Source organism: Aquila chrysaetos, chromosome 12, assembly GCF_900496995.4.
Source record: "Aquila chrysaetos chrysaetos chromosome 12, bAquChr1.4, whole genome shotgun sequence".
Classification (NCBI taxonomy): Eukaryota; Metazoa; Chordata; class Aves; order Accipitriformes; family Accipitridae; genus Aquila; species Aquila chrysaetos.
In genome coordinates, this window is record NC_044015.1 from 20516139 (window position 1) to 20543725 (window position 27587).

Consider the following 27587-nt stretch of genomic DNA (forward strand, 5'->3'; position numbering starts at 1 on the left):
ATATACACTGCAATACAGCCTGCTTGCTTGTGTTAACAAAAGAACCTGTCCCCATCTGTGGGCTTCATCTGCTGCTGTATCAGTGAAAGCAGTTTTGGGGGTACATGATTTACCAGACTGAAATACTAATCAAACTGAAAGCCAACATGAAAAGATTACTGTTTAGCTTGATTGATTTCCAGGTTTGATCTCCCATGTTTTCACACAAACTCTTGTAATAGAAAGAGGGAAGAGAGAACACTGGGCTAAAGGCTAGGCAGGATTGTGTCTTTCAGTGTCAGCTTTGGCTTAAGCCAGCAGAAGCTGAATATTTGTTGGACAGTAGCCTCAAAAGGTTCTGGTTATTAAAGTAGGGAAACAGTTTGTACATGAGCACTCAAAGCAAAACTGGCAAAAAAATGCAGTGCATGTCTTGGTTTGTAAACAAAGGAATAAGAATACAGATGTGATATTACTTGTCTGTATGCTGTTGGTTGAAACATATACTGGAACATCACATATGGTCTTGGTGTTTAGTCACTAAAACAAATATTGTAAAAATGGAAATGATTCAAATAAAAGCTACATAATTGTTGTGACTTTGGGAACTGGGAAACTTAATGTGTTTGACTTGTCCACAATAATGACAAAAGCTTGAAATTTTGCTCAGCATATGCAAAGAACCTTCACAAAAAGAAAATGCTGGCTGCAGACGAATGGAGGGTGGGGAGAAAAGAAAGTGAGATAACTTCAGTTAGGAAAAGATCTACTAAAATTTTTAGGAATGAAACAACAAGTTACCAAAATGGTGTATCTCTAGATATCTTCAAGCCAAGGATAGATACCTTTCTAAAAGTTTGGGGAAATATAATTTATACTTTAGTAGGCTCAGTTACAGGGTGACTGTAAGAAGTTTTGAAGTCTGAAAGTATACAAGAGTTAGTCAAGGTGATCTAATAGTCCCTTCTGGCTTTACATCTCTGAGCCTTTGAATTATTGCAGACCAGCATAAGAAACTGATACTTGGCTTAGAGGAAAGAGACAAGTTATGTGATTGCAGAGCCTATTAGTGTGTGTTTCCAGCATTGACTACAAAACCCAAAGGAAGTGTTTGACTTTTGTCAGTGAAATAGTAAATTATGTTTGTGGAGTTACACCTAGGAAGCTGAATAGTATTTCTTTTGATATCGCACACTTTTGTAGTCTCCTGGCAAGTTCACAGCCTGGGAATGGAGTTATTCTGAAAAGTTGGATGATTTTTAGGCCACTAAAGAAACATCTAAAGAGAAAGATTTGGCTAAGTTGATGTAGGTTTAAAGGCAAAAGTACTTTGCTTAACTGAGTGTAATCTTCATTGCTCTAGACAGTGTTTCCTTCTGCAAAGGAGCAAACAATCAAATACCAAACATTGTAGTTTTTGGGGCATTTCTTTCAATAGCACTGCTGGCTTAAATGAGTCCTTTCCTTTTCTGTACTCATTTCCACCCAATGCCATCTTTCCAGTTCAGCTGGTAGAATTGTTTATGTTTGTTGGGGGCAAGGTCTGTGTCCTTGTTTTGGCTGGGATAGAGTTAATTTTCTTTCTAGTAGCTAGTATAGTGCTATGTTTTGGATTCAGTATGAGAAGAATGTTGATTACACACTGATGTTTTCAGTCATTGCTAAGTAGTGTTTAGACTAAGTCAAGGATTTTTCATCTTCTCATGCCCAGCCAGCAAGAAGGCTGGAGGGGCTCAAGAAGTCGGGAGGGAACACAGCCAGAGCTGACCCAAACTGGCCAAAGGGGTATTCCATACCATGTGACATCATGCCTAGTATTTAAACTGGGGGGAGTTGGCCTGGGGGGATCGCTGCTTGGGAACTAACTGGACATCAGTTGGAGAGTGGTGAGCAGCTGCATTGTGCATCACTTGTTTTGTATATTCCAATCCATTTATTATAATTATCATTTTATTATTGTTATTCTTATCATTATTAGTTTCTTCCTTTTTGTCCTATTAAACAGTTCTTATCTCAACACATGAGTTTTACCTTTTTCCTTCTGATTCTCTCCCCCATCCCACTGGGTGGGGGGAAGTGAATGAGCGGCCATGTGGTGCTTAGTTGCTGGCTGGGGTTAGACCACAACAGTCTGAGACTTCATCGAGACTAAAAATAATTTACCAACCATAAAATGGGAAAAATGATGGAATATATTGTAGTGATCTTCCATTAAATGAGCTTGCGGAAGCATGTCACATCATTGCAACATCAGGAGTGCAATATTTCCTTTTTAAAATGTTTGGTTTTGTCTCAAGACCTTAAACCTTAACTTTGCTCTCATATGTAGGTTTACTGGACACTGATTTGTAATCACAGTGTCTTTACTGATGATACCTTAAGTGCTGCACTGAGATTTTCTCTTTTTTTCTTGCATTTTCTTTTTACCTTAGCATCAGATTCAAATTGCAATTTGGGTGATGCAACAGAGAGGATTTCAATGCCTACTTTTTACTTGCAGGGTCCCTTCATCCCTGAATTAAGGTCACCCTAAATTAAGGTCACCCTAAATAAAACTCAGGAAGAATCAAGCATCTCATAATGGGATTCACAAAACCAGCAAGCTGTGAAAAAAGACATGGACCTAGCCAGCCTACAAAGGGAGGACATATCTTAAGTTCTACCCTTCTCTACAGGCTTACTGTGGTGGGCTGACTCTTGGGTTGACACTGGCTGGATGCCAGGTGCCCACCAAAGCCGCTCTATCACTCCCCCTCTTCAGCTGGACAGGGGAGAGAAAATATAATGAAAGGCTCATGGGTCAAGATAAGGACAGGGAGAGATCACTCACCAATTACAGTCATGGGCAAAACAGACTCGACTCAAGGAAAATTAAACTAATTTCTTACCAATCAAACCAGAGTAGGATAATGGGAAATAAATCCAAATCTTAAAATACCTTCCCCCACCCCTCCCTTCTTCCAGGCACAGCTTCACTCCTGGATTCTCTACCTACCCCCCCCAGCGGCGCAGGGGGACAGGGAATGGGGGTTGCAGTCAGTTCATCACATGTTGTCTCTGCTGCTCCTTCCTCCTCATGGGGAGGACTCCTCACACTATTCCCCTGCTCCACCGTGTGGTCTCTCCCACAGGAGATAGTTCTCCATGAACTTCTCCACCGTGAGTCCTTCCCACGGGCTATGGTTCTTCACAAACTGCTCCAGCGTGGGTCCCTTCCATGGGGTGCAGTCCTTCAGGAACAGATTGATCTAAGGTGGGTCCCCCATGGGGTCACAAGTCCTCCCAGAAAACCTGCTCCAGTGTGGGCTCCTCTCTGCACGGGTCCACAGGTCCTGCCAGGAGCCTGCTCCAGTGTGGGCTTCCCACACGGTCACAGCCTCCTTCGGGCACCCACCTGCTCCAGCGTGGGGTCCTCCACGGGCTGCAGGTGGATATCTGCTCCACTGTGGGCCTCCATGGGCTGCAGGGGGACAGCCTGCCTCACCATGGTCTTCCCCACAGGCTGCAGGGGAATCTCTGCTCCAGCACCTGGAGCATCTCCTCCCCCTCCTTCTTCACTGACCTTGGTGTCTGCAGGGTTGTTCCTGTTGCATGTTCTCACTCCTCTCTCTGGCTGCAGTTTCTGTCCCGCAGCAACTTTTTTCCCCTTCTTAAATCTGTTATCCCAGAGGCGCTACCACCGTTGCTGATTGGCTCGGCCTTGGCCAGTGGTGGGTCCACCTTGGAGCCAGCTGCCATTGGCTCTGTCGGACATAGGGGAAGCTTCCAGCAGCTTCTCACAGAAGCCACCCCTGTAGGCCCCCTGCTACCCAAACCTTGCCATGCAAACCCAATACACTTACTCAGCTGTGCTATCCTGATCCCTGTACCATTCTCCTACCCAACCAAGGTCAACCTCCTGCATCCTTTTCCATCACCTCTCCCTTCCTATAGGGGGTTAAGTAGGCATGACCTAAGGACTTCAAGATATAAGCTTTGGACCTGGATGCTGTATTTTCACTTCCATTTTAATTATGTCAGTCCCTTTATGGATCCAAGTGACTGATATACATCTAAACAAGGTTTATTTAACTGGTTAAACCTTTTGTGTACAGGCTCTGCAAAATATGTTGAACTTGGCTGTTTGCGAGAACTGTGGGGCTTTCCGTGGGCAGTTCAGGCTAAGCCATTAAAATAGAGATGCATGTGAATGACATTCCTGTACAGCATGCTTTTATACCTCTGTGTTTTGTTCCAACTTCATCAGACCTAAGTGTCATTCAGTCTGAAATTTGAAGATGGGAAAGCAATAGATTAATAGTAATATCCACACACTTTACTCTGTTGTTTATTATCATTTATTTCCATGCTTTAACTGAAGTATACATCAGTTGTCCCTGTTCTTCTTGCTTGTGAATAGCTAGATATGAATCTCCATAACTTGTCAAGTACAGAGTGATGACCTCAGCAGCTCTCACTACACCAAAAAGGTGTTGCCTAGAAGTTGCTTAAAAAATTGTGCTGAATCTGTGGTTGCTTCTGGAGGAAAAAGGAAGGGTATCTGATTATAGATAATGTTCAAATTTGAACACAGCAAGGGAGAGAGAGTACTTCCCAAACTAAATTATTACTTCATAAGCACAACTCTCAGTTCTCAGAAATTCCAAGCAAAGAAAAGTCACTGTGTTTGATTTACAACAGGGAGGACGTTGCCAGATCTTTTAAGGAATGTATTGTATCCTGAAATATATTCATTAAGTATTGCATGTTATTGTCTTATGTCAGAAGAGCATTGCCAGAGAGTTCAGAATGTTTGGTGCAATTAAATAGCTTTTGGATAAAGAGAATTAAGTGGAGAACAAACTGGCCAAGAACTTTAGAAAGTAATTAGAATAGTGCTTTAGCATGATTTCAGTCTAGTGTCACAGTCATTTGACCATGCAAAATCTTCCTATGGTCTGCAAATTTTGGAAGATTTTTACATAGAGAAAGCAGACAAACTAAGGGGCAAAGAGCTGCAAACAAGTAAACTAGTAGGAAGTAGGGAGAGGAAATGAGTGAGAAATGTGAGTTTTTTGTGGTACATTGTTAACCGTCCATCATAGAATTTTACAGAACGAAGTCTGATCATTAGGACATGGCATCTTTACAAACCATGCAATGTATCTGAATGGATAGCACCAGTGGCTCCATAGTAACTCTTTGAATGCTAGAATTAAATGATAGGATGAATTACTATGGAGCCACTGGTGCTAGCCATTCAGATATATTGCAGGTTTCATGAACATAGTGGCAAATTGGCCAGTTGGCTGAATAGTGTCTTTGGGAGAAAAGGGTCTTTTATTTTGTTGATTTTATTTAAGCTTTTTGCTCTATTCTGCTGGGGTGGTTTTTTTTTGTTTGTTTGTTTCATGCTGAATGTATAATTAGGTTTTAAGGATCAAATATGGGGATGAAATTGTATTTTAAAATTTTCAAGATTACTTTTCCTAAGGAAGATATGCACCTATGATTTTCTTATAAATACCTTGTGAATAGTCTGGCCTCTGTTTTGTTTTCAAAACCTTTTCTACTATAAATGGAAATGTATTAAATTCTGTTCCAGTTCAATCACATATGCTTGGCCAGCTCACAGAAATTAGAGCAGGGAAAGACCTAGCCAGTCTTCATCTTCCTTGATGTTGGGCAGTATATTTCCTGGAGTGTCATCAGGTCTAGTTTTCAATGGACCCAGCTATCAGGCTTTCAAATCTTCTCTTGGAAGATTCTTCTGCAATGCAATAAATCACACTGTCTGACTTCTGCTGAAGGAATTGCTCCCCAAAGGAACTCTGCTTCATTTATTTTGGACCTATCCCAAACTAATGCATTACTTGAAGAAATCAAATGTTTGCCTTTAATGAAATGAACTTCGTAAAGTAAAGGTGCCAATGGCCCCCAAATATGTCAACTTGGAGGCTTCAGGCATCCTTTCAGATCATGTTAATTTAGTGTCCTTTCAGGTGTTTGACTGATCAGAAAGACAAGTTTTCTGAAGAATACAGAAAGATAATTATTTTCATGTTTAATTTCATGTTTAATGCCATGTTTAGAACTGCAGTTAGCTGACTTAGCAGCTGTTAAAGTGATCTTCCTAGCTCTCTTTTTCCTTGTATAGGTATGTAGATGTTTTTCTTTAAGCAATTAACATAAAGAACCTTAAGTGTCTTGTTGTCCTTTTGACAGAGGCTGTCTTTGGAAGTTGAAGATTTTGTTCTTATCTCCTTTTATCTCCTTGCTTTTATCACTTTTATGAACAATAAAAGGACTATGTAGTAGAAGAGGCAGTCTTTTAAATTTTTTAACTTTCTTTCTGCCCTAAGATTGAAATCTACTACCATTCAATTATTTATATTACTGCATCTGGTTTTTAAAACTCTCATTTTGCTTGGCATCCTTTATTTTATTGCATTTTGTAAAGTGTTAGGGGGGCCTAGAATGTTTCAAAGTCATCTTTGCCTCTTTAGCTAGCTAGATGATTTAGCATAATCTTTAGGCAATGGAAAAATTGAGCTTATGACAGTTCTTTGGTTTAGTATTTAGATTGTTAGTTCCTTGTAATTTGGAAAGATAAAGCAAAAATTGCTAAAATCTACATCTTGGAATGGGGGGGGGGGGTGGGTTTTTAGAGTAGGGATAGCAGAAGAATCCATTTTCAAAGTAAGGCTGTCTTCAGAATATTTAAGTCATTCCACAGTTGAAATAGGCCTTGCATGCTGCTGATCTTCTGCTTCTAAAATTCATCTGATGAAGAAAACAGTTCATCTCTTTAATTGGAATTGCATGATGATCTGGTAGTGTAATATAATCACTCTGGTAAAGAAAGCATGAGGTCATAGTGGAAAGATTTTGTCCCATCAAGGAACAGCAAGTTTTATTCTTCCTTTCATTTGTAAGAAAACAGTCATATGAAATATTCATTACAAGAATGGCTGTTCTGTAACTATTGGTGGTCTTACAAGAAAAGAAAGAAAAACAACAGAAAATTGCATCACATCTGAAGTATGTGTTACCTGATGTCTCTTAGCCAAAATCTCTCACCAGGTTCCAGCTATTGTCCAAGTTGAAGATAAAATTTTGAGTCAGTCTTTTTTTATATTCATGGTAAATCACTGGGAAAGTTAATACAGTTGTATATCTTTTGCTATTACTATGAGCACATGGTGAATCTTATCTCTGTTGTCTCAGATCTTTACTATCCCATTATCTTTCAGTATTGAGGTTTAGGTAAACTTTCATAGACAGATCTCTTGAGCAGGATTGAAGTAACGGTGCACAGCTGTGGTAGGTATATTTTGCACTTGGCTAAGTTGACCCGTAGAAGGATCATCAGAATGATCCACAGGCTGAATGGCCCTTTAAATCCCATTCCGGCTTCTTGATTCTCTGGCTGCATTCCTGGCCAGTAGTATCTTCCTTTGGTATATAACAAAACAAATGATGCTCTCTTCAACTACACTCTTCATATCTGTCATACTTGCTTTCATTCCCTGCTTTGATTTCTTGCTAGCATTAGTAGTCTTGACTAAATTCAGAAGGTGGCAGAAGATACTTTTCCATTAGCATTAATTAATTTTGAAATTCTAGGTCCTTTCTCCTATATTTTCAAAAGTCTACTTGTTCTCTTTCCTTTGATTAGCAGTGCAACCATGACAGATTTCTGTGAACTCCCCAACTTCTGTGAACTAATAGAAAGGCCTGAGATAGCATGGGTTTTGCACTCAGAAATGTTAGCATCCAAAATGTAAAGGCACTTTTCTCAAGGTTTGTTGAGTCCTCAGACTGAGTGGGTCATACCGCTGTCTCTGGTCATCGGATAAAGGTGACCTTGTAGTTGTGTAGCTTCAGAAAAAGAAGGGATTTGTGCCACATATCCAATCTTGACTGTTAATGGCAGGGTAAGTATGAGTTGCCAACTTCACAGCAGGTGACTAAAGCCCCATTATTCACTCCATTAAATCTGTTCCTGGTGTTTGTAAATTTAGTCCTCATTTAAGTGGCCAGTCCTTCACCAGTCCTGTTGTCTCATCTTAAAAATGGGGAATAGCCTTTATCAGGTTGAGTTGATAAAATCATGCTGTGAAGTAAATCATATTTCTAAAGTAGATCTTTATACCAGTTAGGGGTGTAGAGATGCATTCCTCCATCTGGACAGATTGTGCCTCAGGAAATACACCTGGAAGATTTTGCATCTATATTTCACTGATTGCAACAGGACCTGTGCAGTACAGTACAAAACATATTCTCTCTGTTTATTGGCTGGTGTGAAAGACTAAGGTTGCTGGTCTTTCAGAAAGAAATGTCTGGAAAGGAAGAATTGCTAAGAATAAGGTCTTTCTATGTAGGAAGTGTAGGGCTACCGCATATTCCCACTTGTCCCCCTTGTACCAGGGGGACTACAAAGTACTGCAAATTAGAAACTACTTGAATATGGTTTCAGCATGGTGGCCACATGTCCTAGCTTGTAGGTTCAAGAATTTCCATAATACCCCTCTGATACTGTGCTCTTAAAAAGGAATAAAAAAAGTCCATGGAGAAGATCTTCACTTGCTTGGCAGTAATCTGATTCCAGCATGGAAACTGGCATTCCCCACTTCTCATCCATTCCTGTTCTTTTTGTCTGTGTGCCTGTGTATCATTGTAACCCAAATGTATTTGTAATAATATTTTGCATATGTCAAGAAAGTTTAATTTTCTTTAATAGAAATGATTGAAGCACAGTACCCAAAAGTAAAATATTTCCTGTGTGATTATGCATGATGCAATAGATCTCTCCACATACTCATGCTTTTTTGTATGAGTGTTTTCTAGTTCTCATTCATAAATGTCTGGCTTTCCAAACTATGCCTCTGGCAGATCTTAGCATAAATATCAATTTATTCACCACTTTCTTTTTTAATATTAACATACTTGGCAAAGACATTTTTCCTTTCTTTTTTTTCCAAACAAGATTTATGTTTAGTTTATGGCCTCTGAAGAACTTTTTGTAACCCACTGTTGTAATTTTATTAGTTGCATAGTTGGCACAATTCAGCACAGCCATTCAGCCTACCTTAAGGGAAGCCATACTACTGAGATTTGAAAAACAGTTATAATACTGAGCAACACAGAGTTTTATTTTAATTGTTATTGGTCAAAATAAATGCTCGCATGAACGCTTCCAGTTTTAGAATAGGTCTACAATGCTTACTAAAAGGGAATCTACATGTCTGGGAGTTACTGAAACAAACTTTTAGCAGCATAAATCCAGCTAATGAAACAGTGATTCTCTCCAAAATGTTCCTCCACTTATCCCTTAAGATACCGGATAATATTTAACATGGGTAGTGTCTATTGTTTTGGTACCAATAAAAATGACACAGCAGAGTGTTTGATTCGTGTTGTTTGGCTGAGGAAGCATTTAAAAACATGTAATGGGTTGTCACTGCTAGGGCGGAATGACTGAATTTGAAGAGGTATATTCCACTAAAGACTTTTTTTTTCTTGTAGATCAACCTAGTTTGCACAGATTTCTTGACAGAAGATAAGTAAATGAGATTTTATGCATTTGCACACATTTTTATGATTTCCAAAGAAATACAGCAATTTCAATGCTATTCTGTAACTATTTCAAAAGGGCTGTTTTTATCCATGTGGTTATTTCTTTTCTTTACTTCCTTTATGTGGCTGCTTATGGTCTCCTAGAAACTTGTCACTGAGTTTTCTTTTTCGGATGTCAGTGGCATTCTTCATTAGAAACAAGTTGTATTTAGTTGCATTTCCAGAAATGCACAAGCCAGAAGACATCTTTTTATAAATTTACATACCTGTAAAAATGTATCGTCACTGCCCATGAGGCCCTTGGACAAAACTATTTACAAGTCAAAGATGTTTCATTGACTTCACTGGGATTAGGACTGAATCTCAATTTACTGAACAGGGAGAGAATAATCACATATTACTTACCAGTTTTAAGTCTGAAATGCTGCTGGTTTTGAAAAGTATAAATAGAATCAGCTTATTTCTGTAATGCCAATGACACTACTGATGAAATCAAAGCATCGCTTACATTATATAACAGGCAGATATGAAGCACCAATGTACTTCACAGAGAGGATATTCTCCACCTAAAATGATAAATGTTTTGTAATTTGTAGTTTGAAGTTTTCTTATTAATGTGCAATATAGTTTTAGACAATTACCAAAAGTATGTTACATTCTTTCTATATGTTTATCAAATCTCATGACTAACCAGGTTATATGTGCATTGGTGTAGAAATAATCAAAAGGACTATCAAACAAAAAGCATTTGATATCATAAAAAAATCTGTATCTTCAAGAAAAGCTGTTGGTCATAGTACATAGTACAACTCTGAGGAGTCACAGGAGTGAAGTAGCAGAAACCCACGTAAAGGATTTTGAAGTGATTAAGGCCTTTCCGTGTTACTCTCATACTTCCTGAGGAAATCAACTTCTCCATATTTTCTGCACACTAAAATCATAAGTACAAGAATTGTATCAAAAGGCTTCACCAGAGAAAATCATTAAACCAGTAATTTGGTCACATAGTAGAATATATTTTGGAATATGGAGATCTGTTTTAATCTCATTTATAATTTCTTCTAAAATGTCAATCTCTTTCTGATGCTGATGATATTTATGACTTCTATGAATCCTCAGAGTCATTTGGAAGTGTAATGTACTAATCCTCTCAGCAATCTAATGAAACAAACAGATATTGTCTTCATTTTACAGACATGATGGTGACTTGTAACAGGAGAAAGGAGATTTCAGAAGTGGCTAGTTCACATGAGGCACATTAGAATGTTTCTTCCTAAACAAGGGAAAGCAGACACTTGGCCAGATTCTGGCCACAATTCCACCTTCCTTTGGCTCCCTGGGGACATAAAGAGAATTGGTAGCAGCCATGAAACTGCTTTAATTTACAGGACCAACCAGTTCCTGTAGCTTCAAGCATGACAGGATTGGTAAGATAGTTTAAAGCTGCCCTTTCTTCTCAGCCATGATGAGTAGTACTTGGTGCACGTAATACCTAGACCAGTATCTTCATGGCACAGCCAAGATTACAGCTCAGGAGTTCCTGGCTCCCTAGATCACGTTCACAACATTACACAAGCCAATTCTAAACCCATTTTCTCTTGTAAAAGTTTTGTGGGCCAAATCTTCGTTTGATACTAGTTATTATAGATACAGAGCTATAGAGCAATTTAAAGCAGCTGAGGATCTGACCTTTAAATGAAATTATGCCAGTGAAGCATTTGCTCAGGCAATGTGTACTATGGAGCTGCCCTGGTTTTAAGAACTCTCTAGCAAACAAGAGGAGGATAGCCATGGTTATTTGTGAGTTATGGCCTCTTCCCTGTATCTGAAATTGTTTACCCTATTCATGTCAGATATTGGCATCTCTCTGCTCTTCTGGTCACCTGAAAAAAACACAGGTAAAAGAGTATAAGTAAAAGAGGCATTATTTGCAATTTAAAGATTAAACAAATATATGATTTCACAAAAATCAGTTGGTGCTCCCAGTAATCCAAATTATAGTTGATTCTTCTGTGCAGTCCAATAAAAGATAGTTTTTTCCTGGCACTACTACTTGCTTTTTTATTACTTTTGTGTTGTGCTTTGAAAGAAATAAGAAATTGTATTTTTCCCCCAAAATGAATAACTATATTGAATTGTTCATACTACCTTAATTTTCTTAAGCTTACTCCCAATAAAGGTTAAGATGCTTTCCAGTATTGCTAATCTAGTTTGCTACCACTAACATGGGAATGCCTGATATTTTTCCATTTGCAATGTAGTACACACCAGAAGATTTTATCGAATATGACTATGAGTATGGGGATGCAGATTATAAAGAAACTGATTCTGTAACAGAGGGACCCCCACTGTTCGAAGAGACAATAGCACAAACAGAGGTAATAGAATCTGATCTGTTTGTCATGTGGTGTCCAGCTGTCCCCTACCATATGGTTTGTCAATTTGTGTCTTCTGTATATAAGCTTAATGTTTTCCTTTCACTTGTTTCTTTATTCTGTAGCTGTAACACTTGCTTTCAGTTAGAGATGGAAGGTCTCACGGCTGACAGCATTCATCTCACATTTGGTTACCCTTCTTTCATTCATGCTTTCTGAATTTTCTTTTCCTTTTATTTATGTTTTCCCATTCCATCTTTCATAACGTTTGCAGAAAAAGAAAGGCATGGTCAAAAAGAGGAAGAGGACAGTGGCCGCTAGCTCAAAGGACAAACCCCAAAAGGCCATAACAAAAAAATATGAAAAATATGCATCGAAGAAGAAGAAAAGTTATCAAGCAGCAACAAAAGGCAAACTAGGGGTAAAGGTAGCCAAGAAATAATCAAGATCTTTCCCAGGCCAAGACTGGAAGATCTCTGATAATAAGAAAAAATTTACCTAACCCCACTAGATGATTACATCTGGCTAATACCATAACCTGAATAAAAGTGATAGCTTTTGAGTTTTTCCTACAGGATTTTTTTTAACAATATTTTTCTTTAATACTAGGTAAACATTGTTGACGGTTTTCAAGAGTATAGCATAGCTGAAAATGACTATGGGCCCCAGACGGAAGCTCCCTCCAGAACTACTGAAGCAAATGAGGTAATAAGGACTCTTAAGAAAATGATAAGCAAAAATACTTGCCCACCAGGTGCCAATGATTAAAAAAGCACAAACATATTTTAAAAGGATGAATGTCCGTCTGTGTAAATATACATATCTATAACACCAGTTAATGCGATTTTATGCTTTCTCAGCCAATATCAGAACCTACTATTTTCTTGGGCAGAACTCCCATTAATTCTTTAGAGATCTGCTGAAACTTTAGGCTGCAGAGTTCATGATTCTGGAAATCATTCAGTGATATATGCTGTGGGAATGCAGGATTGTTGCATTCAGTGTGGATGTGAATGGAGCTTTATCTAGTATAAACTGGGTTAAATAATAGGCATAGTCCTCCTGATCTAACAAGAAGGGAAGTCTTTAATTTTTCCTGTAATTCTTAAGATGCAGCATAAAACAAGCCTAACACAAGACAAAGAATGGCTGCAGCCGTAGCAGCATATTGAAGTTGAGTCAGAAGCCATCATTTCTTTTTAATAGTTCTTCAACTAACAAAACCAAATTATTTGCTTTTCACTGAGGTTCTATTCAAATGAGACATAGTATTTTGAACTGTCAAAAAAGATAAAATTATTATTTTGACTTATGTTAGAAACCACCTTTTTAGAAAGCCACAATGACAAGCTGAAACATTATTTTGTTAAGATTACTACACCTAAGCCAGTGTTGATTAATATGTCTGGATATTAATTAATGCTAGTTTTAGAAAAATGATGGCTGATTATAAGTAATATTGGTTTTGTTTTTCTTTTACATTTTCCTTTCAAAATGAAGTTATGTTGCTTAAAAGATGTACAAAACTGCTCCCTGCCCCCCCTTGAACATTTGAAAAGAGAAAAAGAGTCCCCCTTTTTTTTTGTTGTTTTCCTCCTACGTATGTTGGAAGGTGAAAGTGAATTAAGGTATATTTTACTTATTCTACTGTAAACTATTCTTGTGTTAAATTTCATGTTTATTTCTCACAAGTTGATTGACGGAGGCATATTTAAGTCATTCTGTTTCTTGGGCAATTTTAGGCCAATTGTAAAATAGTACAGTTTTAATGAGGTTGATCCTAAGTGCTAAATGCTCTCCTTAGTGAGAACAGTTTTGCATAACGGCAAAATTTGACTTAGAATTTGTTCAGATCTGCATTTACTCTAGCTGTAAGGTAAAAGTCATAGTCCTGTAGCTAATGGAATTAGGCAACTGTTAAATCAGAATCTGACCTTCTATTTTAATTGCAATATATTTCGATATCTTGATTTGATCAAGATATTATTAATTACTCTGGATGCTGATTAGCTTCTTAATATATTTTTTAAGATCATACTAGCTCATCTTGTCTGACCATCTAGAAAGTCCAACTCATATTAGCAATATCTGAACTTTGATTTCTTTCAAAATTATCCTCTCGAGAGACCTCTGTAACAGAATAAAGCAATCCTCTTTTTTTTCCCAAGTGGTTTTGTACATCTCAAATACAGCATTCCTTTAAACTGCTTTGGTGCTTGTAAGTTGGTTGCTTGGTTTGACAGTTTACATACTTGAAGATGAAGGCTTAGATTTCAGAAATGTTAAAATTAATCTGAGTTTTGCAGGTGGAATTTGACTCACAAAAAATACATAATTTGCCATGACAGACATGAACCATGACTTTCAGAGTGATAAATAAACTGCAAAATCATTAACAAGAGAAAAGAAGTTGAAACATTTAGCTCAGCATTGGTATTTATAGGCACAAAATAACGAAGAAGGCTGGGCTTAACTAAAGTGATGCTTGCTTGCACTTCCTGTACATTGTTACTGTAAAAAGGCCTGAATTTATTCACTGCTGATTGCAGTGCATATGTTCATTCATGAATGCTTGTAAGTGTGAAACCAAGCAGGGAAATTTAGCTATATTTGGCACTAAAGTAACATTAAGTAAGCAGTACACACAGTGTACTGGATATATTGAATTCAATGTTTTTGGAAATAATTAAAAAAAAAAGCTTATGAAAGCATTACTTCTTTGTACTACTTATACAAAGATCTTTTAATTACTCTGAAAGGCTGGACTTCCATTCCTTCAGACTCTAATTAAAAGACAATATGCTGTAGTTCTACTGTTCTTTCTTCTTTTGACAAGTCATTATGGTGGATCAGCATATGCTTACATTGCTTTACTAACAATAACCCACGTATTCCTCCTATTTCCAAACCTTTGCTACTGTTATGAATAGCAAAATCCTGCTGAAGAAGTATTTGCTGAAGAATACATAACTGGAGAGGATTATGATAAAAAAACTGAGGAAACTGAATATGGAAGCAGAGGAGTAGACCTCAGTGAATCTGATCTGCTGGTAGATGGAGATTTAGGCGAATATGATTTTTATGAATATAAAGAATATGAAGAGAAGCCAACTGATTCCACTAATGAGGAGTTTGGTCCAGGTGTTCCTGCAGAGACCGATATCACTGAAACGAGCGTAAGTTGATTGGAGGCATAATGAAGATTAAGTTAATTTAGCGATTCTTCTATAGTTATACAGTCTCAGAACTTTACAGACCCTGATCCAGAGCTCCTTGTACATATTAGATATAGTCTCACTTTTGATAGGCTTTGGATCAAGCCTATCCTCTTGTTTTAGTAATCCTGAACTTTTTATTTTTATTAAATGCAAGGGTTTTGTCTCTTTTGGTGAAGTGACTAAGGGAGGGCTGAAGATGGGAGGGAAAGGAAAGAAGAGGTGGAATTCCAAAAACAAATGATGAAATGAACAGTTTTAAAAATCTTTCTAAACTAGAGCTAAAGCTGGAAAGAATGTAAGTTCTAATGCAGGTGATAGTACTGTAATTAATATTTTTATATGATTACCTTAAGAAGTTGAAATGCATATAAGTGTCTAGAATCCTACGGCTTCTGCTACTTTCCAATGAGAAAATTCATGACTGGGAAGGTGAAGGTCTGAACCCTTTCATGAAAATAAGCTTAGTCAATGGTGACAGGTTTATGACCTTGCAGGAGTGATTTAACAGCTCAGTATATATAAAGGAAGATAGGATGACATGGCGAATCCTGTGGATCATGCTCTTTTTTGTGTGTTTTATAGCTCTCTCTTTTGCTCTGACTTAATCACAGGCTTAACATCAAGGCTTTAATTTTCCTTTAGTTGTGCCAAGATCCTCATTTACCAGTTTAAAAGGACTGTCGAAGCTGCAAAGAAAACTAATATGACTAAGACTGGAAGCAAAATTAATTGCCATTTGGACTTTTAGTTGGGAAGGCCCTGAATATAGTAGGAAAGGAGAATTTTGCTTGCAGGATTTGCTCAGTCTTATCTTTATTTGCTCCTTACAAATTCAAAACTTCAGTTTACAAAGGATCCAAGAAATAACAGTGAATGCCGTGAAGTTGCTTTTCTCTGCCAACCTTGAAACCCATACTTCTGTATTTCATTTATCACTCCTTTCTAAACCCTGTTGGGGTCATTGTATTTTTTAATGATACTTATCTATGCAATGTGATACAAACTCACTTTTTTCCTCCTAGCCCAGATGGGGACACTGTGGCAGAATGACACAGAAAAGGTCAGATTATCTGCAAAGCAAAGAGCCCATAAGGCACCATTTGTGCCTGCTTTAAGCAAATGACTGTGTAGACTCTATCCCCTGGTATAAATTTCAACTTCAAATGCCTTGCTACAAAACTGAAGGAGTTGGGAAGCTTGAATTGGAACCCAGGGTCTGACCTGTGCCAGCTTTATTACAACTCTCATCTGCTGAACCAGAGATATCATATAATTTTCCTTTGACATATGGATGTATTTAGAACAAGTGAAGTTCTACCTTTGATAAAAAGGGCAAGATGAAAAGTACTCAGTACCTGGAAACTTTCAAAAAAGGGGCAATATTTCCAAAGATGGAGACTTCATGTCATTTTTTACAACCAATTTTCATTAATATAATAAAACATAATTATCTATACCTCTTGCCATTTGATTTTTGTGAACTATTGCATCATTACTAGTGAGATCTGTGCCTTTATAAATCAATACAAAATGCACAAGCCATGAATCTATATCTTTGTTTTTTCCTTTCTAAAATATTTCATATTGAAATACTGTAACATTATCCTTAACATTTTCAAATCCCCAGCTATTTTAGTGTAAATGTGGAATCACTCTACTGAAATTAAAAAAAAAGCATTTCAAATTTTCATCTGATCAGAGCTGAATTTAATTTCTAGTGGATATGTTAGCAATCAAGAGAGGTACTTCTGAAGAAAAATATATATCTCATGGTTTGAAAAAAAATTCAGTTTCTTTTTCTTTGTTTGAAACTTGAATCTGTCTGTGTTCTTCCATTAGCATGTGTTATTGACCTATTGTTTTAGGTACTTCTGTTACCTTAATCCTGAACCCTAAACTTCCCACAGACCTGATCCTAAAATAATTTTGCCATTGATGCTAATTCATATAGTTAGGAGGCATAACTGGCTATCCATGAAATATCATTTAAAGTTTACAATGCCACTTAACTCCTTTCCCATTTATGCCATGAAGTCGTAGACTCTTGTCAGACTAATTTACGTGTTGTGGATGTCTAATGAATGAAATTAGGAGCTTGAAGGGTACTGTCCACATGGGACCAAGGGATCTTTCTTTCCAGCTTACTTTAGGCCTGCTTAACTCAGAAAGCCATGAAGAATCATTGTTAATTGCCAAGAATATGTCCATTCAAATAAGAAAAGAAACAACTTTGTGACTTGCACACAGAAGTTTCAGATTCTAAGTCCAAAGTACTAATGAAAACCATGGGATGCAAACTACTGCATCTCATTCGAAAACTGCAAATTGACAATATCCAATAATTTCAAAAGTATGCATGCAGTTTTTGCATTTTCCATTTCTCATATATTAAATATTTTTGACTGCTATGGTTTGTGCCTGTGATGTATTTTTCAGAGCACAGATCAATTCCAGCTTTAGCTTTCAGTTACAGGTTGCTACAGTTCCTTATTGTACCAGGTCCTTAGACGTTCTACTTATTTTCATTTTGGGGGCTGTTTTTACTGGCCAGGTGACTGGACATGGGGCTTATGGAGAAAAAGGCCAAAAGGGAGAACCAGCTGTAATTGAACCTGTAAGTACAGATGTGGGTGAGTTTTTCTTTAGCATTGTATAACATATGTAAACTGTTGATACATCATTATCAGACCACGTTGTTCATGATAGGATGACAGTTACCTTATCCATTATCTCTGAAACAATCATCTGCAGTGTGGACAGTATAAAACTGATAACAGACAGTAGCGTGTTCAGCCTTCTCTTTTGGTTACACAAAGGACTAACCACATGTTCCTTAAAACAAGGAGAATCTTCTTATGCAGAGAAAAACAGAGCATAGATCTGCTCTTCAGGCCATTTAGTAACTACAGCTTGGACAGACCTACGGAGATAGCTTCCAGCTTAAGCACAGGTAACACTGTAACTACAGGTTTCAGCAAGGGCAAGGAAGTCCCTCTGAGAGGTTAAATAAATGCTTGTATGTTTAAACTGTGCTGGTGCAATCAAACTGCTAAAAGTTTAATTAAATACTTTCTTCAGAGGTTACAAAACTTGGTCATAAGCACATTAATAGATCAGTAGCTGACAGAATTTTTCTCATCTTTAAGTAGTAGTATAGTAGCTAAGTGGCTTTTACAGTAGGACGTCATGTTTGATGGTTAGAAACTAAAATGTAACTGAATTTTTAAAAAGACACAGATTATACAAAAATAATCATTTTATAATGTCTAGCAGAAGTTGAATGCCAGTGTGGTTTACTCTTCTAGAGTTTTCAAGGACTGCTTTCAAATATGTATTTGACCCAAATAGAAATTAAAGTTTAATCTGGTTTTTATTTCATAGAAAATTAGGTACAGAAGTATCAAGGGAAAAAATTAGCTTAAGTTGAAGACTGATAAAATACTATGATGTGTCACTGTTGCCTAAATATCAAAGGTCTGAATTCTGTATTCCAAAATCTCCCTCTTAATTCTATATTCCTATCCCAGGATTAGCATTTTGTTAAGTTACTGATCACCAAAGTTAAAGGACAATAATAATGAACAAGTTACAAGTCAAGACTGTGACGTCTCAGTCATGATCTGTGAAGAAGCTCATAAAATGCATGGCTTTTTTAAACCATTGCAAGATACATTTAGTTTACACACATAATAATGAAGAGGTATCCACTGCCAATCTCCAACATTGTTGGAGTTCACTACAGCTAACTTCATGCTTGTTTGTCCAGTCCTCCTTCGTACGGAAAGCCAAGTACAAGTGAGGATCATAGATTCATAGGTCTTACCATGACCTGGAATTTGGACTAGCAACTGCACTCAAAAAAAAGAAAGGAACTAGGAGGTGCTATAAGACCCACAACATAGAAATAACCAGAGTTACTCACATCAAATTCTTTAACAGCATTTTAAAAAAAGAAAAAAAGTTATTTTGACTCAAGTACTAAGAGATCCCTCCAGCCTAGAAGTCTTTTTCATTTTTAAAGCCACACAATTCAGATTCCAATTCTAGTAACTGTGGAGAGAAGATCCACAGAAAAGTTTATCAAAACACTAAGAAATGTTAACTTCAGTAGTTCAGCTAAAAAGATGTTTTATACTTTTCTCCAAGACATGAGGAATTTAGTATATTGTTTCATTCCCCACTAGGGTATGCTCATTGAAGGACCACCGGGACCAAGAGGACCCGCTGTAAGTAGATTAATCACAATTTCCTTTTATGGCATTTGATTTATCCCCTGTGCTTTGGTATTCATGAGTTAACACAATTAATATTGGTCTTATCATAATTCCCAAATAGTATATTGGACTTAGCATTTTTAGAAGGGAGTAAAGAAGGGTCACGTCCAGCATTTTCAGGGACAGCATGCTACAAGCTGAGTGCACATGAAAATCAAACTTTTGAACGTTGACTATAAATCTGTGTAAGAAAAAAAGTATGCCGCCTTATAAATTATTTTATCCAAATATGTGTTCAACATAACTTTCCAGAGGAAAAATAGTTAAAAAATGCTGCAAGCATTCAGCATAATAATGTCATTCATTTTCCATAGGGCCTTACAGGTCCCCCAGGTCTACAAGGTCCTGTTGGTCCTCCAGGTGACCCTGGTGAAAGGGTAAGTCAACAGACAGATTATCCTGAGTATTCGTGGCATGTCTTGCACTAATTGCTATGAGAGTAAGTGGGTTAGATCCTGATCTGAAATATATACACATAGGTTAAGAAACTTAAGTGGAACTGAGGCTGATCTATAAGAATCTGGATAAACACTTCCTTAGTAGTAGAAATATGTACTGTAAATACAGGAAAAATGTTAAGTTCCTATTTGTTTCTCTGTTTTGATGTGAATTATTTAAAGTATAATAAAGTAATAGGCACAAACATTTCATATGGATTTGAATGAGGTTTAAAAAAATCAGTATGACCTCAGCTATAGCATGTAGAGATAAAGAAAAAAACAAGTTCTGCAGAATCAAAATACACATGGAAATATTGAAAGTGATGGATAATATTTAGATGATCTAGGCAGAATTTATTGGCCATATCAAATAACATACTGCATGAGAACCCAATCCAGTCATGAATATAAATGAAATTTAAGCTATTATTTCAGTCTTAAATGTTCTCACAAACCTTTTCTTACTGCTACAACTAACACAATTTTATAACAGCCTAAATATATTTATTTGAGGAAAATATGCTACCAAAAAAACTTTCCTGAGTTTTATGAGTGATAGTTTACTGGTGAGTCTAGCATGTTCATGCTGTATTTGTGTATACAAGATGTTGAGAAGATGCTATTACTTCACTGAATAATGAGATAATGTTAAAATCCCAACAACGCTTCGCCTTGATAGTAAGTTGGCATCCACACTTCTTTCATATTTCTTTCCTGTAGATCAACTAAACAACATATTTTGGAATTTAAATGTATTAAATGGGAATTTTAACACATTGTAATGGAATAACTACTGATAGTACTCAGCTTTTTAACTAACTGCTTACTGAATTCATCATAAGGAAATTCTTGACTAAACACATCATGTGTCTGTCATGGAGCAGACTTCAACTTTTATATAAAAAAGGACACATTACACAAAAAAATAATTGTAGAAATGACTTAACAAACTCGGGAGAACAATAGAGATTTCTGCAACCAGATTCTGCTGTCAGATTCCATCCTAATGAAATAACATGTCTTACTTTAAATTTTAAACATATGTGGACAGGTTTGTTTTTTTATTTAAACAGCAATCAGTGTAGATGAATAAAGGCTCTAGCTCTTGCTATAGCTATTCTGACTACTTTTCATCTTAGGTAAAAAATTTAGAAAAGTAACATTCTGAGAAAATTACCACTCAAGAAAAGCACATTGCTTAATTTTTAAAATCCTGCATTAATACCTAGAATAATTGAGAATGTTGTTCAAACACAGAACTACAGAACAATTAATTGTGAAATCCACCACTTTTTGTAGTTGCCCATCGTGCTTCAGCTTTTGTACTAAATTATTATACCATTCTAATCCTAATAACGGGTATAAGACAATTGAGAAAGGAAGGAACATACTCTTCTGGAGAGGACCAAAAGTGATCCCACTTTTACTTACTGTAGGGATGAATTTCACTCATATAAAATGGTGCAATGGAAGAAGAAATTGAAAAACTGATCTAATCTTCAATTTAATCTTCAGTAATCTAATCTTCATCTTCTGATCTAATCTTTCAGTTCTAATCTTCACAAAGACTCACAGTCATATGGCATAAAGTCACTGCAGGTCAGAGTGAATGTTCTTTGGGTGCCTTGCAAGTGCATTTAACTATTTTTCTATTTTTTAACCTTAACTCAAAACTGTCTGATATATAATGGTTCTTTTTAACAATTACAACATTTTATTCTATATTTATATCTGAATTAGAAATTCTTCTCAATTTAAGATTTATCTGTATTGTGTTATTGGTAGGAAATTATTTTTTGATGCTTCAGGCTTTTTTGAAAAAGAGAGCTCAGACTCAATAACAGACTACTGATCTTAATTCTTGAAGAAGGGAAAAAATACCAAAATTTTTCAGATCAGCTTTCCCATTGTTTTTTTCAGCTCCTGAGCAGCAGAAGGAACCAGTTAGGACAGTCTGATGTTTGTTGGTCTGTTGTTGCAGCCCTGCAGAGGGTCATTCTGGTGAATGAGTACTTTGTTTGGCAGACATGCAGCAGGCAAATGAGCTCTCCTGATGCAGGGCCTTCCTGCCCTTGACAGCTTCAGATAGTAAAAATGCAGGATGCAAATTGCTGGGAGGAAAGGTGCAATTATAAATCTAACTGTTGTCACAACAGCAATATTTATCTATGCAGCACGTTGTGTCAATACTCATGAGCATCATGTACACACACACATTGGTACATTTCTTCAACTCCAGCTTACACAAAAAGTTTAGCTCTTTTTAAACTGTCAGGGAGAATTAGATTTCATAAAAAACAGATTTCACATCATAGCTGCAGAACTTATGTAACCTTTGAAAATTAAGCCTACTCAAAGGGTCTAAAGAGTATCAGCAGTGTTAATTCTCTATATCAAATAAAGCAAACACTGGAACACAATGCAAATAGCTCAGCCCAACCTATGAAATCATGAGCAAAGGCTCCATAATTAGGTACTCCATACTCCATTTTTAATATAATTTGTAAGTAAAATAATTGAAGAGAATAGCTTGCTTTCCTGTTGCTGAATGTCTTCCCCAAACTCAGTTCTTTAATTACCTTACTAATAATGAATAACATTCCCAAATCATTTGCAAAGAGAATATTAGACCTCCAAGTGCATCATTATGAATACAAGTGTAAGTGTGTGCGAGTGACTCAAGAGGTTTATCTTATATAACTATCTTTTTGTTCTCATCCCTTTTCCTCTCATCCCTTTGTTCTCTTAGGGTCCACCGGGTCGCCCTGGTCTCCCTGGTGCTGATGGTTTAGCAGGTCCCCCAGGTACCATGTTAATGTTGCCGGTAAGTTGTATTATGATTACAGGGTAACCAGCCTCCAAAAAGAGGAAGTGTGTTTCAAGAAATGTATAGGTGTTTTCTTTTTTCATCTGATTTTGTCTTTGGAATGAGAGATGATACAGAGGTTCTTGTATGGTGCAAGCATTTGAAGATCATATGGTACCTCTTTTGCCTCAAACAAAACATACACTTTATCTCCTGCTTGGCTGCCAGATTGGAACCTATGTGAACGTATTACACTCACTGAAATCCTCCTTATGTTTTCAACAGCAACTATTACTTGCTACTATATGTCCTAAACAAGGAGTTTGCTGTTGCACAAAGGGCATGTACTCCCAGTAGGCGTGTGTGCTTTCAGGGCTCTTTGACATGGAGAATTTTAAGCATTCCATGCTTAAAATTGGACTTCAGTGTCGTCTTTGAAGAGTCAGTGCATCCTTTGAATAGAAATATATGCACATAGCCAGGTCTGCTCCCACTGGAGTCAAAGCAAAACACCATCTGTTTTAGCAGGTGGAGGAACAAGCCCAAAGCTGTTAAAGTATCTCGCAGCTTTGTGGTATGAAAAGTACTATGTGCATGGAATTCATTATTCCTAAGTGTATGTGTGTATGTGAAAGACCTGATAAGTACTACCATCCCAGAGAACTGATAAACCATCTGTAAATGAAGAGGCAGTATTTTTGGTAAGTAAAGCAAAGTAAGTAAAAAGTCTCAGAGCTGTAATTGCTGCAGTTCTGATACAGGAGGCAGGACTCCATCAGTATCAATGAAGAAAGCATGATTTGGGGAAGTTTATTTTCTATTTATGAAACAATCAATGGAAGTTTATTAAAATAAGCTAATGTTTTTGACCTCATGTTTGCACCAAGTTCTATTATCATAGCTGGCTGTATAGCAGAAATATTTGTTTACCAGTAATTAGTTGATGGAAAAATGCCACTACTCCTCAGGGGAATTATTCCCAAATCATTTTTCCTTCTGTAACTGCTGTGCCAGCAGAGGAAAATTTATCAGTTTGCTTCATTAAAGGCAGTAAGTGTGGACTAATACTTAACCTATCAGTCACTTTAGAAAATCTCGCTAGCTTTATATTTAGATGTTAATGAGTCTCACCACAAGCGATTTACCAAGTCAAACCAGAAATTTCTCAGGAAGGAAGAAATTGGTTTCAGGTCTCCTGAATTCCAGCCTAATAGTTTAACCACCATCCAGACTTCTTTTCCACAGTTATAAACCCCAGTGAGAAGCCATTATCCTTTATAACAGATGACCTACTCACTAGCTTGAGAGCCATCCTGGTATAAAGGAGTAAACGTGGAATTGAATCTAGCAATGCCAAACTGCCTTGTCATGGAGATACATTCAAAACACCAAGTAACATGTGGGAGACACCTTTTGTGGGATGTGTGGCTCTTCATCATCATGAATTCATCAAAATGCATTCACCCTTTCAATAGATGCAAGATAATGAATTTAGGCATTGTTCCTTGGAAAAATATTTTGAAAATGTGGTTGATTCCACATTATGCAGATCCCTACAAACCACCTGGCCTCCTTTCAAATGATAGAAGACTTGATAGTTCTCATTTTAGAAAAAGTCAGGTGCTCATTTGTGGGGGCTTAAAGGAGTAAGTTTTCCATCACTTTCCAAAAAAGTCCTTCCATTCTGATAATAATATGACTGCAGGAGAAAGACCTCAGTTATCGTGCCAACTCTGGGAGTAGGCAAACTGTACAAACTGTTGTGGGCAGTGAAAGATTCATGGCCCTGATATCCAGTGTGCCTATGCCATACCTTTGGAAAGCCATGCTTCTTGTTGCAGCTTAGTGTCTCTGCAACGTTGCAAAACTTCTGCTAGCAGTTTCATGAACAATAACAGTCCAGGAGTGCAGGAACGAGTACTTAAATTTATTCTGTCATTTATTTTGAAATTGTCAGAAACGACACAAAACTGTTTCATTTTAGATACCAAACATTTTTCAAATTGAAGTCTGCCTTAAATTGAATTGCATTTTTCTGTGTGTAGCTACTAATGGAGGGAGAATTAATTAATTTTGATACATATTTTTAATGAGGTTTTGCAGACAATTAGAGTCTATTTTGGCCTCTTTTTGAAACAAACAAAGCAGCAAACAAAATGAAAACCAAAATCCTATGAAATCAAGAAAATGTTTGCTCATAAGGGATTAGATTTGCACTTCAGTTCTAAACTATTACCAATTATTTAGTATTCATGCTGGATCCAGTGGCCTCAATGCAGCAGTCTTCTGAACTTCATGGAATGAACTAAAGACTGAGACCCTGTGTCTTTGAAGTGGTTTACACAGTTGCAGCAAATAACAAGTATAATTTTAATTTGATAAATTCTGAATCCTTTTCTTGTTTTGATACTTGCAGTTCCGCTTTGGTGGAGATGGTGAGAAGGGCCCAACAATCTCAGCCCAGGAAGCTCAAGCACAAGCTATTCTTCAGCAAGCTAGGGTGAGCACAAGGAGCCTGCAAACAAAACTGCCACACGGGTACAGATCCAAAAAAATTTCCATTTTATATCATGCAGGATGTGAAGTAAAGAGCTCTAAGCATCATCTCATCACAGTACTTATCCTTATTGACAACTGAATCAATGATAGGGGCTATTTGCTAATGCATTATGAAATTGTATTAATATAGAATTTGTATGCTGGCTGGCAGCTTTTTCCTGATACCTGTTGTTTTGTTCTGTTTGTTTTCTCAGATTGCGATGAGAGGTCCACCTGGTCCCATGGGACTCACTGGAAGACCAGGTCCTGTGGTATGTAAACAAAACAGGGGCACAGGTTTAAGAACACAGTAACGCAAGTCCATGGATCTCATTATGGCCTTGCCTACACCTCTGTATTTGTACTTATTTTACTTGAAAAGAAACTGATACAGTTAAAGCCATAGTGTATATTCTTATTCAAGGTCTGCAATGCAACCTGAATACTAAATCATTTTTTATTGTAGATTTTGGGGTGTTTGGATAGAGCACACTGGTAGACTTACAAAACTAGAGAATAGTTTTACATAAATAATTACATATGCCTCTACAGTCAGTCATCTCCATAATAATATTTATAAAATTTCTTGTGGTAAATATGAAACTCTACAGAAGGAGATACTAAAGCAAGAGTGTGAAGACTGACCTTGGCTCACTATTTAAGCTGAGTGTGGAAAGTTCTTAAGAGGCATTCCTATAAGCAATTAAAAGCCATACAGATTTCTAAAAGAATTGTACTTTTTTACAAAAAATCCTGAAAAAATCCTGAAAAGTCCTGAATTTGTCTTGACTGCTAATACCGAATGATCTGGAAAATGGCCCTGTGGATGTTAAAAAAGCTTAATATTTGTACAAAGTCTATACATAGAACAAAACAGTTTTTCTAATGACATGCGAAACAACTTTTTGATCACAAATACATTTGCTTCTGTAATCCTTACAAACACTTTAAAAGGACAATACTCACAATGAAAGAATAAAACCAGGTAGGAATCTCAGCAAGCCAAAACCACCTGAACAATCTTGCAATTGCAATTTCCTCTTTTAGGAAGTGGATACTTTTCAGACTCAATAGTCTACTAAATGGCATAATTTAGCATTCACCATCTTTCAAAAAGCTATTATAAAGCATCTGTACCATGATACAAAATAAAAAAATGCTGCAGCCAAGACTGTAAGCTTTGTAGAAGGCTAGTCTTTTCTAACTTTCTCCCAGGTGATTGTATTTATCTTCTGATGTAGAGTGAAATTCTCTTCTACAGTTAGTACAGCATCTATATTTGAAAGATCCACTTAATTTGGAAACTGTTATTTTGTCTACTGTGATGGCACAGCTAGGTTGGCAAATATTTGGCCTCTTAAATTTTGATCTATGTCTGCCATAATTTTTATTTATATTGTCATTATGGTGATGAATGCAAAGAGTGATGTTAGCATTTTTCATTAGATCAGACAAGCATCTAGTTGTAAAACAGAGACAAGAATACAATTGTGCTATTGAGAAGTGAAAACAAGTGATTGCTGGGTAACCAGAAGAAAAGGATGAAGCAAGTTCCTATTGGTTTATTGTGTGAAGAAAAAGTAACTGCAGAGATATGCCAGTCACAACTATAGCAGCCTACATAGAAGACAGGAACAGAAGTTGCTGGAGGCCACCTAGTTTTCTCCTTGCCTCAGAATGCAATAGCATTTTCCTCCAAAGTAGTTTCCTTCCACTCATTCCAGATGTGGAGATTTGGTCATAACTTAGAAGTGGTAGGACTGTAGTATAAGAAATATGTTTCCTTTCCCTTCTGCGCTTCTTTCCTTCTTTAATTTGATGCTTCAGCAACAGCCCATAGCTGAACAGTAACAAACAATTCCTCCCCTTCCAAACTCCTCTTTTTCCCTCTCATCCTCATCCTCCTTAATGTACAGTGTCTGTTAGTTGGAAAGCAGGAGAGGCAGATGGACAAACATGAGTATAGCATCCTACTATTACCAACAGAAAATACTGGCCAGGTTACTGTCCATTTCATTGTGTATAACTACAGCAGTACAATGCAACTGAAAGGTTGCCTCAATGACTCTCGTTGCTATTCACTCCAGTGACCACTTTTATTAACAAAGAAAACCCGGGGCAACATAAGATAATTTCATACTGTGGAAGGAATATTTTAGGGAGCATAAGGAATACTCTGGATCATGTTCTTCCCTTATCCTAGCAGCTTAACATTCTCTTCAGTGACTCTTGAAAGCTATGTGATACTAAAGCTGTTGTAAGTTGTATTCTCGGTTGGCTTGGTAGTGCTTTGCCTCATCTTCATATAGCATCAAAAAATCTGTTCCAGATTATGCTGTGCTCCAAAGTGGCTAGTCTCATTAACCCAGTCTTTTTATCTAGATGAAATTTACTGTTCT

General features: G+C 37.0%; 1 protein-coding gene across 7 annotated transcripts in view; it reads left to right on the top strand.

The window, feature by feature from the left end:
* The window catches only part of COL11A1 (collagen type XI alpha 1 chain), a 164235-nt gene that overhangs the window by 40915 nt on the left and 95733 nt on the right, over positions 1–27587 (top strand). The window contains exons 6-15 of one of the 7 annotated variants that reach the window (XM_030033746.1): positions 11799–11915; positions 12187–12339; positions 12522–12617; positions 14843–15088; positions 17682–17744; positions 19315–19356; positions 19719–19781; positions 22594–22668; positions 25067–25150; positions 25404–25460. In XM_030033746.1, coding sequence (XP_029889606.1) covers positions 11799–11915; positions 12187–12339; positions 12522–12617; positions 14843–15088; positions 17682–17744; positions 19315–19356; positions 19719–19781; positions 22594–22668; positions 25067–25150; positions 25404–25460 — 996 coding nt within the window. The remainder of the gene's footprint in view (positions 1–11798; positions 11916–12186; positions 12340–12521; positions 12618–14842; positions 15089–17681; positions 17745–19314; positions 19357–19718; positions 19782–22593; positions 22669–25066; positions 25151–25403; positions 25461–27587) is intronic. The other 6 variants (XM_030033747.2, XM_030033748.2, XM_030033751.2 and 3 more) reach the window with 6 other exon arrangements.